This window comes from Amblyomma americanum, chromosome 1 (genome assembly GCF_052857255.1).
Source record: "Amblyomma americanum isolate KBUSLIRL-KWMA chromosome 1, ASM5285725v1, whole genome shotgun sequence".
NCBI classification, from domain to species: domain Eukaryota; kingdom Metazoa; phylum Arthropoda; class Arachnida; order Ixodida; family Ixodidae; genus Amblyomma; species Amblyomma americanum.
The window spans coordinates 167,548,709-167,564,353 of NC_135497.1; the positions used below are offsets into that span (position 1 = coordinate 167,548,709).

The 15,645-nt window shown below is 53.3% G+C and overlaps 1 protein-coding gene across 6 annotated transcripts in view; it reads left to right on the forward strand.

Moving 5' to 3' along the window:
- Positions 1–2,665: 2,665 nt before the first annotated feature.
- LOC144114148 (uncharacterized) overlaps positions 2,666–15,645 on the forward strand; it is a 306,774-nt gene continuing 293,794 nt past the window's right edge. For 3 of the 6 annotated variants that reach the window (XM_077647673.1, XM_077647675.1, XM_077647676.1), the window contains exon 1: positions 2,691–3,008. In XM_077647673.1, coding sequence (XP_077503799.1) covers positions 2,943–3,008 — 66 coding nt within the window. In that variant the 5' untranslated portion in view covers positions 2,691–2,942. Of the gene's footprint in view, positions 3,009–15,645 lie in introns of all 6 variants that reach the window. The other 3 variants (XM_077647687.1, XM_077647674.1, XM_077647686.1) reach the window with 3 other exon arrangements.

Here is a 15,645-nt window from a genome sequence, read left to right on the forward strand (position 1 = left end):
GTCCATCCCATGTTTTGGTAGCCCATTATCCTTACGAATGCAGCCATTTTCTTATTGCCATTATTGGGACGAATCTAGCACGTTCTTATTGCATTAAGCTTATGAATATAGCACTTTTTGATTGGACAGTGTACAGGCGGGGCAAAGGAGAGGGGGGTGCTTTTAGTAATCACTACTCAGATAGCACCGAAACGTTAATAATGTTACTTTTTTTTTCATTTTGGTCAAGCGATAATATATGATTCTACTGCCTTTTTTAACGTTTCTGAAACGTTACAAATAAAAGTTCGAATAGTTTTACCCTAACATTAATTTAACTCAACATAAACATCCATAAACATAAACTAACCACCCGGCTTGAAACCCAGCGCCTTAATAGACGCCTTTACCCTCTACCACATCCCTCCCTCTCCTCTGAAGACTCCTGCCTCCCTAACACATATCACCTGAACATGTCCCCAAAAACCCCCGGCCCTGGAGCTGTGGGAGGTGAAGCTGGCCAGCGCACGCCTCGACGACCAGGCAGAGCCCCTTCTCATCGCCAGAAGGTCGGCAGAAGCCCCCAGAGCCCTGGACTGAGGGCCCACACACAGGCGGTCCAGCCACCACCATCTTCAATAAACGTTCACTCCCTCACTCACCCACTCAATTTTCTGTAGAATGGTAAAGTGACTTGCAAAAGCATGCAAGCCCGCCAATTGCGAAGTTACACAACTGAACGCTTTGCAAGGACTCACAACAAGGGCGACCTTTGAGATGAGTTCTACAACACACGACAGCCAATACATGCGGCTCACTCACCTCCGAGCGGATAACATGGAGGCAACCTTATGTAGCCCTTACTGAAGGGTGTCACATGAGTGATAGTGGTCATTGGGTAACAAGCAAAATTTTCTAATAAAATCATCGGCTGTGCATGCGATCTAAGGCAGGCGCAGCCTAAGAGATCTATTGCAAAGCACTGGCAGAGCACCTTTACTGCAAGAACAGTGCCAAAGTTTCGCGACGCTATGCTTGAAATACATTTGCATTGTTGTTTTACAATCACATTTAGAAAACATCTAGAACACAATATTATAGAATAATGTTTTTTTAAGATTAAACTAACCGCGATAAAACATAAAACATTACTTGCTAATTTTTAGCATTATAATAAGATTCATAATGCAGCTTTAGCACAATATTTACTTTGAATGCCAAACTGATGTTTATGATACAACATATTACGTTATTTGTCAACTTTTAACATTAAAATGACGTTCCAGTGTTACATGTAACGTTACTACAACTTACATACCAATTTTATACCATTGTTCTAACGTTCCCTGCTACCGGGTACTTAAGCGACTTATCCAACCGAAAAGTTAGCGCACCTATACTTCCTTTATAAGCTATTTATTAGGCTAGACAGATGCGCCAATGAAAGAAAAAAATCGAGCGCGTTGCAGATAGCGGCGCGCCTCGGTGTTGCCTTCGCGGCTAGTTGTAGCCATCGATTGATTTCCCGTGTTAGCGCCCAGCGGTGCCTTTTCATTTCACTCGTCGACGCAGGCGGCGACCTTTGTCGCTGCCCGGCGTGTGCAGCGGGCCGAGGGGGGCGCTTCCCGGCCGCGCGAGAACGATGCCCCGTTCTCCCCGGTGCGCCGACCGAGCCTGGTCGGGGTCGAAAGGGCTCGCCGCTTCCTTCCTCCTCGGCCACGCTCGCGGGGCCCGACACGGCCCGCCTCTGTAGAGCGCCTCCACAGCCGCCAGGGCAGCTTGCGGACGGTCCCCGGGCGCCAGAGAACGCGCGACGTGCGCACGCAACGAATGCCTATACAATCGCTGCGCACCTGCTGCCGCAAGGAATGTGATAAAGTTGTCACACGTTGCGTGTTGGCTTTGCTGTTCTCTCCGTACTGTCTAAGAGCGCTCGAACGGCGCGCCGGGTAGTACGCTTGCTTCATTTACGAGTGGTTCTGGCCTCAAAACGAGACCTTATCGTGCATGCACATTCCCGTAGACTGTGTTAAACTCCTCGTGTTTTTAAAGCTATATCAGGCCCACCAGGAAGTGACAGTGGTCGTAAACGCACAACAGAGTGTGCATTTTGAGTGCTCTAGACAAGTGTGTGGACGACTGTACAATCGCTTTTGTTTCAAATTTCCTTTCATCCTGTACAAGTGTTTTATGTGGTCAGGCACGCAGCCGCCCCTCCCCGCCCGGTACAAACCGTTACCTTAGGTCCCACCCGAAAAAAAAAAAATCCTAGCTACGTGCCTCTCTGTGGTAAGGAGTGAACGCACCGCAACTGGAAGAAATGAAGCGTACCGCACTACTGGTGGAAATGAAACTTATAGATAATAAAATCCTTGCGCTAGGGATCCGGACGCGACAAACTGTTCGACCGCTCAACTCAACAACGGCTCGAGGACGCAGTGAGAAAGCCGGTTTACGCCCCACACTAATCGCTAGCTGCACTAGGAGTTGCGCACTTGGCGCAAATTATGCTGGCATTTCATGCTCGTCTATCTGAAGCCGCGCCATCCTTCTTCGGCTGCAGAGGCGACAGGAGAAGTTGGCGCTTCCTGTTCTCGATCTCATTTCTGCGGCAGCCGGCGTTCGCGCCCTCTCCACATCGTCGGCGACGGCCACCTCTCTCCCATCAGCCGGCTAGGCTTGGCTGGCGTCGTCCGCGATCGGCTCGAGCGCTGCGCGGCGAGCGAGGCGGCGGCGTCGAGGAGCCACTTTCGAAAGCGTGTTTCGCCTCTCCCGGCTGGGCGTGGCGCGCTCCGACGACGACAGACTTTCGACGCAGCACCGGCGGCACCTTGCAGAGCGACATCTCCGGATCCGCTCTCGTTTGATCCTTGGCGCTGCGAGAGGACTGCTACCCCTGCGGACTGCTCCAGGGCTTCGCTCCGAACGCTATACCCGCTGGCGCGTCGTGCTCCGGCCGTGACATGGCGATCACGGCGCACGACGCCCCTCCAGGATCCCCCAACGGCCAGATTCCCGACAGCGCGCAGGTGAGATGCACTGGATTCCTGCTGGACAGCGGCGGCGCTTTGTCTGCGCGTGTGCGAGCGCGCTTCTCTGCACGCTCGCGACTCGCGCGCCCGGAAAAGCGGGCGGCGGCGCTTTTGAGCATTTCCTTCACACGCGCGCAGCTGTTGCGTATGGCTGCTCAGTTGTGCAGCTTAACTATTCGAGAGAGAGCTCTTTTCAACGCTTTAGCGTATGGTTAGCACAGCTCATACCTGTGTGTTGTAGCCGTTACCGGCGTAAAAAAAAAATGAAAGAAAAAAAGTCCACCTGCTTTCTTGCCTCACGCTCTGTTGACAGATCTACCAACAGCGTCTAAAATTGCATTATACAATTTGGCGCTCGTAATTTTTTTTACCTCCCATAGCCAGCCGTCGCTGTCAGTGTAGCAGAGCTTATGGAACGCCCGAGTTGCTGCGTATGAAATTGGGCGTGTCTGTCGTTCCCATTGCGGTGATGTAGTGCCGTTGTCGTAACCCCTACATGGAGGCAGTTATAGCGCCCTACAATCGCCTTATTCGCACTACCAACCCATCCGTGAGCGTGTTACCTCCCACCCATAGCAATTTCAATTATTGGGGCAACTGTGTACAAGTTACCATCCCCTTGATTGAGAAACCGAACACGCGCACCTCAGTGGAGTAAAACGTTCGTGTAATCGTAGTCTACTTCCCGGAGTGATTTCACCCCCACCTGCACTTTTCGCACACACTAGTGTCCGAAGGAACTATCAAGTCTTTCCAGAATTGTGTTGACCAAAAGTTTACAAGTTTAAAATACAACGTCGGCATCATTTCTGCAAATCTTTCCCCTTCAAATGCTTCCAATGATATATTCCCGTTTTCATTTCATCCCGAAAATGCAACCAGGTTCCACGCTCATGAGCACTTCTCTGCAAATCGACAAGCGAGAGATTGTCTTCTCTGTACTAGCGCCTACGCGCATTTCTATGCTCATACCGTTACTCGCATCCCCGTAGCCGTGCTCATAATTTCCAATCCACGGATGTGCTTCATTCGGTAAACGTACCGGTCCACTGACTACAGCCGCGATTAAATCAGTTTTTGTGGACAAAATAGAATGAGGGCAGCTAGAGACTTGCGCGTGCACGGCCATTTGGGGAACTTACGCTGCCAAGGTGGCTCGGTGACTCAAAACTGCTTTTATCAGCCACTTGGGTTCCCGGGTTCGAACCCGACCGCGGCGGCTGCGTTTTTATGGAGGAAAAACGCTAAGGCGCCCGTGCGCTATGCGATGTCAGTGCACGTTAAAGATCCCCAGGTGGTCGAAATTATTCCGGAGCCCTCCACTACGGCACCTCTTCTTCCTTTCTTCTTTCACTCCCTCCTTTGTCCCTTCCCTTACGGCGCGGTTCAGGTGTCCAACGATATATGAGACAGATACTGCGCCATTTCCTTTCCCCAAAAAACCAATTATTATTAGCCACTTGGGCCGCTGCAAACGCGAGAACACATTCTGCGCGATTAGATACCCGCGTTTGGCTGACAGCATTCATTGCCTAGCTTCTCTCGGCGTAGCCCAGATAGCTGACGCCTTCGACAGAGCGCGGAGGCTCACGACAATAAGCGCCGGAAGGTGGCGCGGAAAAGTACTAAGAGTACTGCCCAGAACTTCCTGCTCTTCTCGCTAGGCATTGTGTTATGGCGCTGCAGTCGGCACCGCAAACTTCAGCGCAGGTTCCCCATAGCGACAGACGTTCTTCTCGCTGGCGGCGGTCGCGTAGTTCGACCCCGTCTCCACTGCGCACGTACATGCTGCCCGCGGGCATGTCCGCGGTTTGTGTTACAGCAACTGGCAGGACGCGTCGTCGCCACCGTCTCCTCATTCGCCCGTCGCGCCGCCGGGAACGAAGGTTCCCACCGCGTGCCTGATCGATGTCACCCGAAGCGCGCAGCGGGGACGCCGCGCTCTTGGGACGGGTCGCGTTTCCTTTTGTCGCGACGGCGCAAGAATAGAATAGATAGTGATCGATAACCTCGTGCTAACACACTGCTCCGATTCCTTCTGTCGTTTTATTTCTTCTCCCCTCCGGCGATTTCCGGTGGTCGAAGGAGAGCACTTAAAAGTTTGCTGGAAAGCGCAGCGTCTGTCCCAAGAAATACCCGACGCCGCGGAGCTCAGTCGGTGGCGAGAGCTCGTGTTCATACGCGGGAGCGGGTGTACGGTGCTCTCCCGCTTCGACTGCTGGATGTCGTCGCCAACTTTTCTGCATAACTAGCGCTACCGCGCGGCCGATCGAACCCGGCAGGTATGTCCCAGTACGCCGCGGATAGCCTGAGAAATATGACGTGGAGACAGCCAATCTCATCGTGAAAGTTTTCATTTTCATCTTTCTTCACGCAGGAATAGGTGGCGATTAGACACATTTTCTGTGTGAGTCACCCGCGTGCTTTAGTCGCCTTGAGTACAAGACCCGCGCTGATAAGAATTCGAGCCCCACCACGCTGTAATTTAGTCTTTTCTTGTGTGTGTCTGAAACAAAATGCAAATTTGACGCGCTTTTCAATTATCCATATACAATTCAGAAAAAGAGTAGGTTTACAGGAGACGAATATTTTTCGTCACGCCTGTGTCCTGCTCATGAGACACTCATTCCCTGCTTTATGTCACGGGAGCAATAACATAATATAAAACAGGAAAGACGATAAATGTGTCCAAGGGGCTGGAAGAACCATGGGTGCTGAACGGTGAGTCACGTCGGCGTCGGCGTTGGAGCCGCGCCTTATCTGGAAAAGCATTCCATAGGATTTCGGTATCACGAGATCCTCAATCCATTTCGTGGGGAACTGAGCGGCCGCATGCCATACAATAATTGCGCTCTCTCCCTCTCTATAGCTATCTATGTTTTCGACATTCGTTGTTTCAATCACAAACCTGCGTACCGCAATTTCTCACTTTGTGCAATGCAATTACTCGAAGTAATACAAAAATGGGAGCGAATTGTCGGTTCGCTTTCGAAGCGCAGCTGTCCTCTCTACCAAAAAGCACCGAGGTGTCATTTCTCCCACGGCACATCAATCGACCATTGACAAGAGACTATATTGCCATGCCAGGTAACCCCTGTCCATCTTTCAGGATATGAAGCAGTCCGAGAAGAGAGAGACGCCAAAAACAAATTTGAGAAGTGAGGGAGAAGAAAAAAAAAAAGCCGTGTGGCGGGGCAGCACGTGTTTTGCGACAAGAGAAAGCGTCAACAAACAAATTGGTCCTCGTCTGCCGGCGCAGACAGGCTCATCTTCAAACGTAATAACGGTAACGACATAACGCGCGAACGAGCGCAGTGGTCTTATCTTCTGCGTCCGAATGCAATGGCTTTAGAACGATAAGCGCGTGCTCCGTGCGTGCAACGGAATACCGTTCTCGAGCAGATGTCGTTTCGAGGGCGATAAGTGGGGCAGCACTCGCTGTAAACATTCCGCGCGGATAAGAGGAAATGCGGGAGCAGCTGGCCGGAGCGGAGGAATCGAGAGGGGCTCCGAAGGCATCCGCCCACGGCGCGTCAGTGTAATCAAGCTTCACCTCAATGCCGCGTGCCCTCCTAATGGCAGAAGGGGATGCTTTCAAAGCGCAGTGTAGTATACGGCGCAGTTTGTGCGCTGTACGAAGCCGATCGTGTCAACGTGGTTCCCGTTACCACAGCACGTGCTCCTGTGAAGCACTGTATTCTGCACTTAATCGTCTCTTTATCGATGGCCACTGACGCCATTATGAGAGCAAAGTGCAACGTAGGGAAGCCAACTTAATAGTGAAAAGGATACTGCTCCGCGGGCGTTCCCAAAAGACGACAGGAAGGTTTTTTTTTTTATTTTTAGAGCGTGACCCCAGTGTCATCGCGCCTTGTCGAGCACCGGCGTGGGAAGTGGAGCGCACTAGTTCGGCTCGCGGAGCCAGCCAGCCCGCCGTGACCCCGGGAGCAAACACACCACCTCCCCTTTTGGTCCCCCCCTCTTCCTATGATGCAATTTACGCAGCGAAACGTCGGCGGCCGCCTTCAAATAGATGTGAGAGCAGCGCTGTGTTGACTTCCTGCCCTATGCACCCCTGATTCGCTTCCGCGCGGGCATTTTTATTGCATTACATCCCCCCCCCCCCCCCCCCCCCCCCCCGCTGTTGTTTTGTCGGCACTTAAATGAGTTTCGGGGAGGGGGGAAGGGGGGGGGAGATCCCTCGTTCTCCGGCGCGGAACACGCGGCTTATTTACGATGTCTCCATCGCCGAGGCATCTCTGGAACTCGCCCAAGGTCACCGCCGCGGGTGCGACCACGCCTTTCGCCTCAGCTGCGGCCATCTCGGAAAAGTATTGCGCGCGCGCGCGCGCGTCACCCCCGCTCGCCACTGCCGCCGCGCGACACGAGGGGTGACATTGAGCGAACACGAGACCGCACGAGCCGGGCCGTCTGTGTGTGTTTTGTGCGCAGCTATCTGTACTACACCTACCGGCCCTTTTTTAAACAAGCGCCCTGGTGGCTGCGCCCTTGGGGACGCTTGCGGAAGGGCTCCGCCGGGCCGACCTCATGCCGATGTAGATGAGACGAGTGTTAACCGCGCGCGTCGCCTGTCTCGCCGAATCGGATGCATGGCTGGGGGTATACTGCGCAGCCAGCGCGTTAGCATTTGTTTCGCTTATGGCGCCAGAACTGCCGTTACCATGAATGAGGAATGCTGGAAGGTTCTCTCTTCTGTGCTGGAGTCTTGTATGTGGTGCGTACCCAAGATAAGAGTACACACGCATGCCACGAAAAGTAAGAGGATGCGCAGATATGTTTTTCGTAGTTGCGACCAGTTTCTCGCAGCCTCTGCGATGCATCGCCAACACTTTCCACAAGGGTCCGTCTGTTGAAGGCGTACTGCAACTCATATGAGGTGTTGGTGTGCTTATCGCTCTCTCACCCTTTTAATCTCAGATATCCTTTCGTGTCGTGGTGCGCACTGAGTCGAATTTATTATACATAACCCAGTTTGGTTTAGGCGTAACAATCTGAGGCAAGCAGGCGCCGGCGTTCTGTTCTGGGAAGGTCGCAAGTAGACGTAGAGCTGCATGTGGGCATGTGAACGGCGCAAGGCTGGGCGATGATATTGCTTGTGCTGGTTATGAAAGCTGTTAGACCGGACTGCGTGCTTTTCGCGCACGTGCATAGCGAACGGCATACTTCTATAGAACTCAGAAGGGAAGCATTATTCAAGGGCTGGCGCGTGACCTTCGACGGTAACCGGTACCCCATCTCCACGAGCACGTCTTACAAGGAAGTCATAAGTGGAAGCGCAGAAAAAATAAATCGATGCACGTCGCGCACGTACACGTTACGGCCACAGGCCGATACTTACTTTTTTTTTTCTTTCTTCTTTTTCGTCTTTCCTAGAAGGCACACCGCGTGAGCCGAGTGTTCAAAGCATAGAATTTGCGTGGAACTGGTTTCACGCACGAACTCCCCCCCTCCCCACTCATCCCTCGTATTACGGACTGCGCGCTTCAACGCCCTCTTTTTTCGCATCCGAGCCCGCAGTGTACCGTCGCCGCAGCTGCCGAAGGTCCGTGCGACGGGCCGGCCTCTCGCGGGGGTGCAACACGTAATCACGGCGCCGTTCTGGGCGGCATCCTCTCTTGGCCTCGGCTGAAACAAAACAGCGGGCATTGGGCTGTGTCGGCGGCCATCGGCCCCATCGTCGCTATCGACGGAGCCGCGAATCAAGGCGGCGCAGTGGGGGCGGCCGCCGTCCTCATCCACCCTTTGCCGAGTAGCGCGGCCACTGCGGGTAACGGTCAGGGCCGCTATAAATAGGAGGCCGCGTAACGAGCCGCCGGCTCGCGTCCACTCTGACCGGTTTTGCCGCGAGCAGACGCACTGCTGCCCGCGATCTCGACCCAGATAGGGAGCGGCCGGGATCTGCCTCGCCACCAAGGCCTCCGCCGATCGCCCGCGGCCGCCCTGACTCACACGCCGCGTCTGCGCGATCGTCGTCGCGTACGCCTGAATGGGCCGCGGCGGTGCACGCGGATGGCGGCCGGCTCCGAACTGCACTGCAACAGTCGCGTGCTCTGCTGTTTGAGTGACGGCGAAAGAAGTGAGCAGCGCCTGCGGATCAGGCTTTTCCGCCCTCGTGTCTCATTAGGGAAACCAGTCACACTGGAAGTGTATTAAGAACAGTCCGGCTTCCTTCTGCCGCGTTTCTGCGCACCGTCCATTTTCTCAAGTCCCCCAGCCCACCGCGCTGGCTATTCGTATTCCTCGCCAGACTTGTCGTAATTCGTTCGCTGGTTTCTTTTCTCGTTCTTACGTCGTTGCTGATTCCGCTTTCCTTGCGCGGTTGTTTATTCCGGTTCTTTTCATCCGGTGTGCCTGCATTCGGCGCAAGCAGTTCGCCTCCGTGCCCTTCTCCAGCATTAATCACTCCCTGTTGAAACAGGAGTTTTGTTTCGTGCTAGCAAGTCCCCTGCTCACACATCAGTGTACTGCTTCCTTACACCGACTGGCTTTTAATTTCGCGTGTGGCCAAAAGCCATTAGGTTATCTTGTATCTTTTCTGAAGTTGCACGCAAATGCCCTTACAGTCTCAATGCCTCTGTGGTCGCGTCGCGACTCAAGTAAATCGAAAGCAGTGCGAGGTGCTCTTAAGTTTGATCTGCTGTGCCTCTTGAAAAAGAAGTGCGCTGACTTTATAAATGTTCGATAAAAAGAAAGAGAATGAGAGAGAGAGAGAGAGAGAGAGAGAGAGAGAGAGAGAGAGAGAGAGAGAGAGAGAAATGAGTGTGCTCAAAAGCCTCACATTTCTTGTGCCGTGGCTGAGATTTGTTTGAAGCGCAGAACTGACTCCGACCTCGATTGAGGAACCGGCTCTTTCATTATTCTTTCGAACAGGAAGATTTACTTGGAATCTTCATCTTCTCTCACCCTGCCGCTGGCTTGAAGGTCATAAAATCGTCTTCCGTTGCCGCAGCGTGCCGCCATTTCGTAATCTGCTTTCAGGACGTAACAAGCGGATGGGAAAGGGAAAGAGAGTGCGGGTTCTTTTATGGCTGCATTTTCCTTGCTTTCTGCATCCCACGTACTCTCGGGCCGCTTTTCATTTGTTAAACGCCGTAACTACCTCAGATGAACAAAAAAATTATAATAAAAACTACGCTCTCCAATCTATTTCATAATCGGCTATATCGAACAGCAGTCGATACTGGCAGTCGAAGACCAGCCAATGAAGAAAATTCATAGCGTGCCATGAAGAGTACCTACAACGCGATTGCATAAAGCGCTCGACTGGTGTGTTGCGGAACAAATGGAGCGAAATATTAAAGTAGCTGCTTTACTAAGGCAATGTGCTTGTGCCTGCGTGGTTTGTATGTCTAACCGGCTGCGCTCGAGCCCAAGTATTATCTTTTAAACTGAGTACTTGCCTTAAAATTTCGCTTCCTTTCTTCCGAGGAGCACCGCTGGAGCGCTCAAGACGAGTGTGCTCACCTTTGTACAGTGCGAAGCCCGGTCATCTATGGTATCTTGCACTGGTGTGTCGTGAGCGCTACTATTATTCCTATTAGTACAAAAAAAAACATGCAAGCACAACACAAAAAAGCAAAAAGAAAGCAGGCTACCAACTGTCCCTAAAAAGCACCACGCCCACCAGCGTTAAATAGGAGAACGATAAAAAGATAGTATATGAGAGAGAAACGCATACATCGCACACGAACAGAAAAAAAAATGCTACGGACTACGCTCAATTTGCGTTAATAATTGCAGCATTTTTTCGTGAGCCTCATGACGACATGATACCTCGTCGTTTCGGAATAGCAAGTCAGAGAGTAAATCGCCTAGCAGACCAACCTGAGAATACTTAGTATAAAGTGCGAAGACTTTTGAAGGATCGTTATCTGAAGAAGCAAGTGTTCTGGGGCCTCACTGCAGCTCGACAGGGACGCCCGCCATTTCCTATGAAGCCATTCCGCCACACACTGAAGCATCAACATGCAGCTTGAGTGGAAGGTGAAAAGAGTGCTTGGCACAGCGCTTCTCAAGAACACTGGTGGGGTCGGATAAGTGGCGTATCGTCCTACTTAGAGGGACTGTCCGCAAAGTCGTGGTTGTGCGCTTCACGCGCAAGTTTATCGAGTGGTTTATATACTGAGATGCCAGTGTTTTACGCCATCTATAGCGACCGTTAGTAATTTCCTCTCGTCCAGTGTTGAGTCATTGGCCATTGATTGTGCTGAATGGCAGTGCGCAGGAAGTTCCTGGAAGTACTGATATAGTACGCGCTTACTATCTGGTCAGAATACGCATATGACACTTTCTTGTTCGGTAGGACGTGCCAGAACATCAGGCTTCTGAACTGGCAGTGATCTGCCTAGAGCCCCAACACACTTGCTCAGCTCGGACTCTACGACTTAATGAGTACCGTTATTATTTCGAGAATTTGTCATGTGGCATATGTTGGGACTACCTATAGGTAGTCGCGGAGGCTACTGTCGCGAAAGGACCCGAGCAGGCTCTGGCTCTTATAGTACTCCGCCATCCACCTCCGCAGGTCTTTCTCCCTAGCAACCTCGAGTCCTGGAGGCACCATTTTACTTTCAGACAGGAACAAGTACTCTAGTCTTCCTGCTCTTCGATGTGCTAGAGCGGCGTTCTTTAATTAGGCGACGTGCTGGTGCAGAGAAACGGGCTATAAAAAATGAAAACCCTTTGCCTCTTTCGCGTCGCTAGACAGCCGGGTGAAAGCAGACCGCCGGGCCCGCACGGAAGCGGAGGGCGGAGAGCGAAATGCACGACGAGAATCGGCCCCTGCCGCAGGAGCAGGGCAACGACCATTCGTCTCGCTGGCGGCGGCTTGTGCAAAGCGTGGCCAGTTTCACTGCGGCAACTCGAGTCGCTGGCTCGCCCGCGTGCCTCACGACCCGCCGATGACCCACGGCGCGCGAGGAGCGTCGTCGGCAATTGCCGCGCAGTTGGCCGTAATTGCCGTGCACTCTTCGAGACTGTGGGCGACGGCCTAATTAGGCCTTCCCGTGGAAGTCCTTTTAACGCCGAGCTCCTCAGCATGGACCTCCGCGGCAACCGCCCTGCTCCGGCTCAATTCATCTCTCCTTGCACTCATCGCCGGTCTCTGATGCTGGATAGGTGACTTTGGCCGCATCCCGAAGCCTGTCGCTGGAGCTGAAGGCGTTTTCGTTAAGTGCTGAAAGGTTGGCTGCCATCCTGTCAAACGAAGCGACTGGGTTCAATTACTTACATGCCTTTTAGAAGAGGCGCGAAGAACGGCTCGTGCGGACAGGTACACGTGAGGCTCCGTTTAATGTTTCGCGTTTGCAAACAAGGTTTCCCGTCAGTGTCCTTAATCTGCGAACTATTCATTTCTTCAACGTTGCCACGGGTTTTTATAAGTCAACTCTCTGGGGAAATAGTACTCCGTAATTTTATACTCTAATCACCCGCCGCGGCTGCTGAATCCAAGGTTGTGGCATCGAGTCCTGGCCGCGGCGGCCACATTTTGATGGAGGTGAAATTCAAAACACGCCTTTGTGTTGTGCGATGTCAGTGCATGTTTAAGAACCTCGGTGGTTGAAATCGCTCCGAGTCCTCCACTACGCGACGTCTCATATAGCCAGTGTTCAGCTTCGGTCGACTCATTACTGCGTTCCATGCCATACCGCACCATACCATGCCATACGTAAAAATATTCGGTCACAGACTGCTAATGAAGCTTTGAGGACGTGGTTTGCCTGCATCGTACTCAGGCGTTGAAGCAATTATTTCTTCTCTTCAAAGCTTTTGTTACTGCTTGTTTTATTTATTTTTTGGGGGCCGATGGAAAGTATTTCGTACGTGTAGGGCATTTTAAAAGCGTGACTTATGTAGGAAAAGTGGCAGAAAATTAGCATCAAGTTGAAAGAAGTGAGCAATAAACCAACACTCGTCATAACATAGAACTAATAGTGCGTGATTATGATAATGTTGGCAATTATAATAAAAACATGGTAATAGTAGCAGTATTCATAGCAGTAACGTGCAACGGCTATATTAAAAAAAAAACATTATACAAGATAAACTGAAAAGAACCGCGCAAAGCATTTTTATACTGTGCGCAGATGCGCTGCAGATTCGTTGCTGATGCGTAGCCGCAATGTACAGTCTCTGTCAAAAGTATACAGCCCAAGAGGTCTGCTTCCGATCCCTGCAGCGTGTCTCCTCTTGCATACTCAGGGACCCGAATCTCACGAATGCGGGAGGAACTTAAATCCTTCCTCCCAAGCTTTGGGCCGTCAAATGTGCTTAGGACCCCTCGGGCTGAATATTTTTGACAAAGACTGCGCATACTTTCTGCGCCCCGCAACGAAGCAACAGTAGCCGGAGCTGTGTGTTGTGCTTAATTCCTGTGCAAGGACACGTGAACCGTGGGAAGCCCAGTGCTCGGGCGCTCCTCGTTCGGTTTGGTTTGCACCACTTCAGACGCGCGCACGCACGCCTGCACAGCGGATGTGCGAAATGCGTGCGGAGAAAACGCGCATGCGTAGGTATAGTAGTAGGCAGAGGCTGTGTGCGCTGGCTGCCCGTAGGCCAAAGAAGGCACTGCCTGCGGGTTCTCGTTCACCTTGGAGAAATTGTCGGTGCAGTCGCTGCTGCGGCAACGGAATGTGGGTCGGCAGTGCAGCGTTGCCGAGTGGGCCGGCGACGCAGCACTGCGGGCGGATGGCTTCGGCGGCCACGCAACACCGGTAGCGGGAGGCGGATGCGCGGAGCCCTTGTCGTGCGGCCAAGTTCTCGTTAGCCCATATGAGAACGGGCGTGCGTCGCGGAATATTAATGAATGGCGGCCGAGGAAGTTGTGTCTGCGGCCTTGCGCGCAGCGGCTACTTCTCTGTACACTTCCGCAGAACAAACCGGCGTCCATTGTTAGGCGCAGGCCGCAAACCACGTGGCGCTGCCTTTTCAAGGGCAACATCCAGCGCGCACTTTGTGTTTTCATCGCGCGCGGGACTGCAAATGCGGCGTTGCGTGATGCGCCGGTCGCGACCTTGGAGCTCCCCCTCTCTTTGATTATAAGCGGCACCCCTCGGAGCAGCCCGGGCGAGTCCGGGGCGCCGCGTCGGCCCCTGGCTGCGGCTCTATCGGGCCGCGCATCTCGCGCCGGTCACGACCGGCCAGGTTGGAGCGGCCCGGAAAGGAGCGAGCGCGGGGCCACGTTGAGCGGCGCCGCTTGCTCTTGTGTGTGGAACCCCATCGAGAAAGGTCATCCTCGGTGGGGCTCGAATAGTGACGGGACATCTGAGGGCAGCGCTCCTGCTCGAAACGGGGGGATATGATTACTAAACGGGTTGGAATACGACCCGAAACCAACAACGTTGGATTTGGTACGCAGCGTATGAATGTTGCATGTAGTTTCAGCGAATTTGCTCTTTATTTCCGACATTGGTGCGACCTACAAGCAAGTGCATTTTGCGCTACGAGGCTTTCTGAGCCGAGATATAAGCACCACCGATTGGACCGAAGCGTTTCGAGTAATGGCTGCGCCAAGAATTCTGTTGCTGCAATCATCGTCGCGTGTTTCCCCAGCAGTCTTACGTTAGATCTACGCTATTCGATGACTCTGTGTCTCAGCTGTTGCGCTTCTCGTGCCGGCTGACCAGCAGCCGAAGACGCGGAAACGCTTCGCGGGGGCGAGCTTCGCGCAAGTGTAGGGCTGCCACATCGACGAGGGCGGGCGCACCCTGCGTCGCAAGGGCGGCGCGGTCGCGCGCCCGACTTGGCAACCGGGAAGAAGGGAGAGTTGGGGGCTTCCTTACGGCGTAGACGCCACTACGAGCGCGACCTTGGAGTGACGTCATTTCTATCTCGCTGGCTGACAGCGCCGTTTAATCGTGCATGTGGAGTAAACGCGCGTTGCGCAAACGGAAGGAGCGAGTCATACGCGCGAGCGTGAAGGACGGCGCGGTCGACTTGGGAACCGCTACTTTAGCGCATGCCAATCGCCTTATTTCTCTCCTAATGACAGCGTGGCCGCGCCCCGGGGGTGCTAGGGGGGGGGGGGGGGGGGGGGTGAGTCCGCGCCCTCCTCCTCTCCTTCTCGAGCTTTCTTAATCGCTCACCTCCGTGTGGCGGAACAGCCGCGAAAACGAGATGGCGGCGTTCGGCGTGTCGCAATGAGAACCGCGCGGTCGAATCACGTGTTCGCGAGTCAGCGTTGCCGGACGCTGCCCAGCGCCACGAAAGCCGAGAAACACTTTTACGACCTGGTAACGGCAGTGGCGACAAGAAGACCGAGTAAAGGGAACAAATCTCGACAGCGGAGGAACTGTGATGGTGCCGGCGGTTCTGCAGGCCGCGCATACCGATGAGTCTGTATCTGCCCAGGAACTGCCGCACCGGGTGCCTCGCGCGCCGATTCCTCCCGTGTTTCTTTGTAGCGTATTTCGTCTTCCAGGACTGGCGCAATCCTGCTGCCTCCCTACTTATTCTGCGGCGCGCACTTAAGCTTCCTTCAGGTAGGGATATTAAAACACAGTAGGTCTTCCTTGGCAGACACGTCACCGCGGACCCTTGCAGCGAAGTTGATGTCGCGGCCACTCAGCCGAGGAATAAAATAAACGAAACTACAGGAAAGCTATTCGTTGGAGCC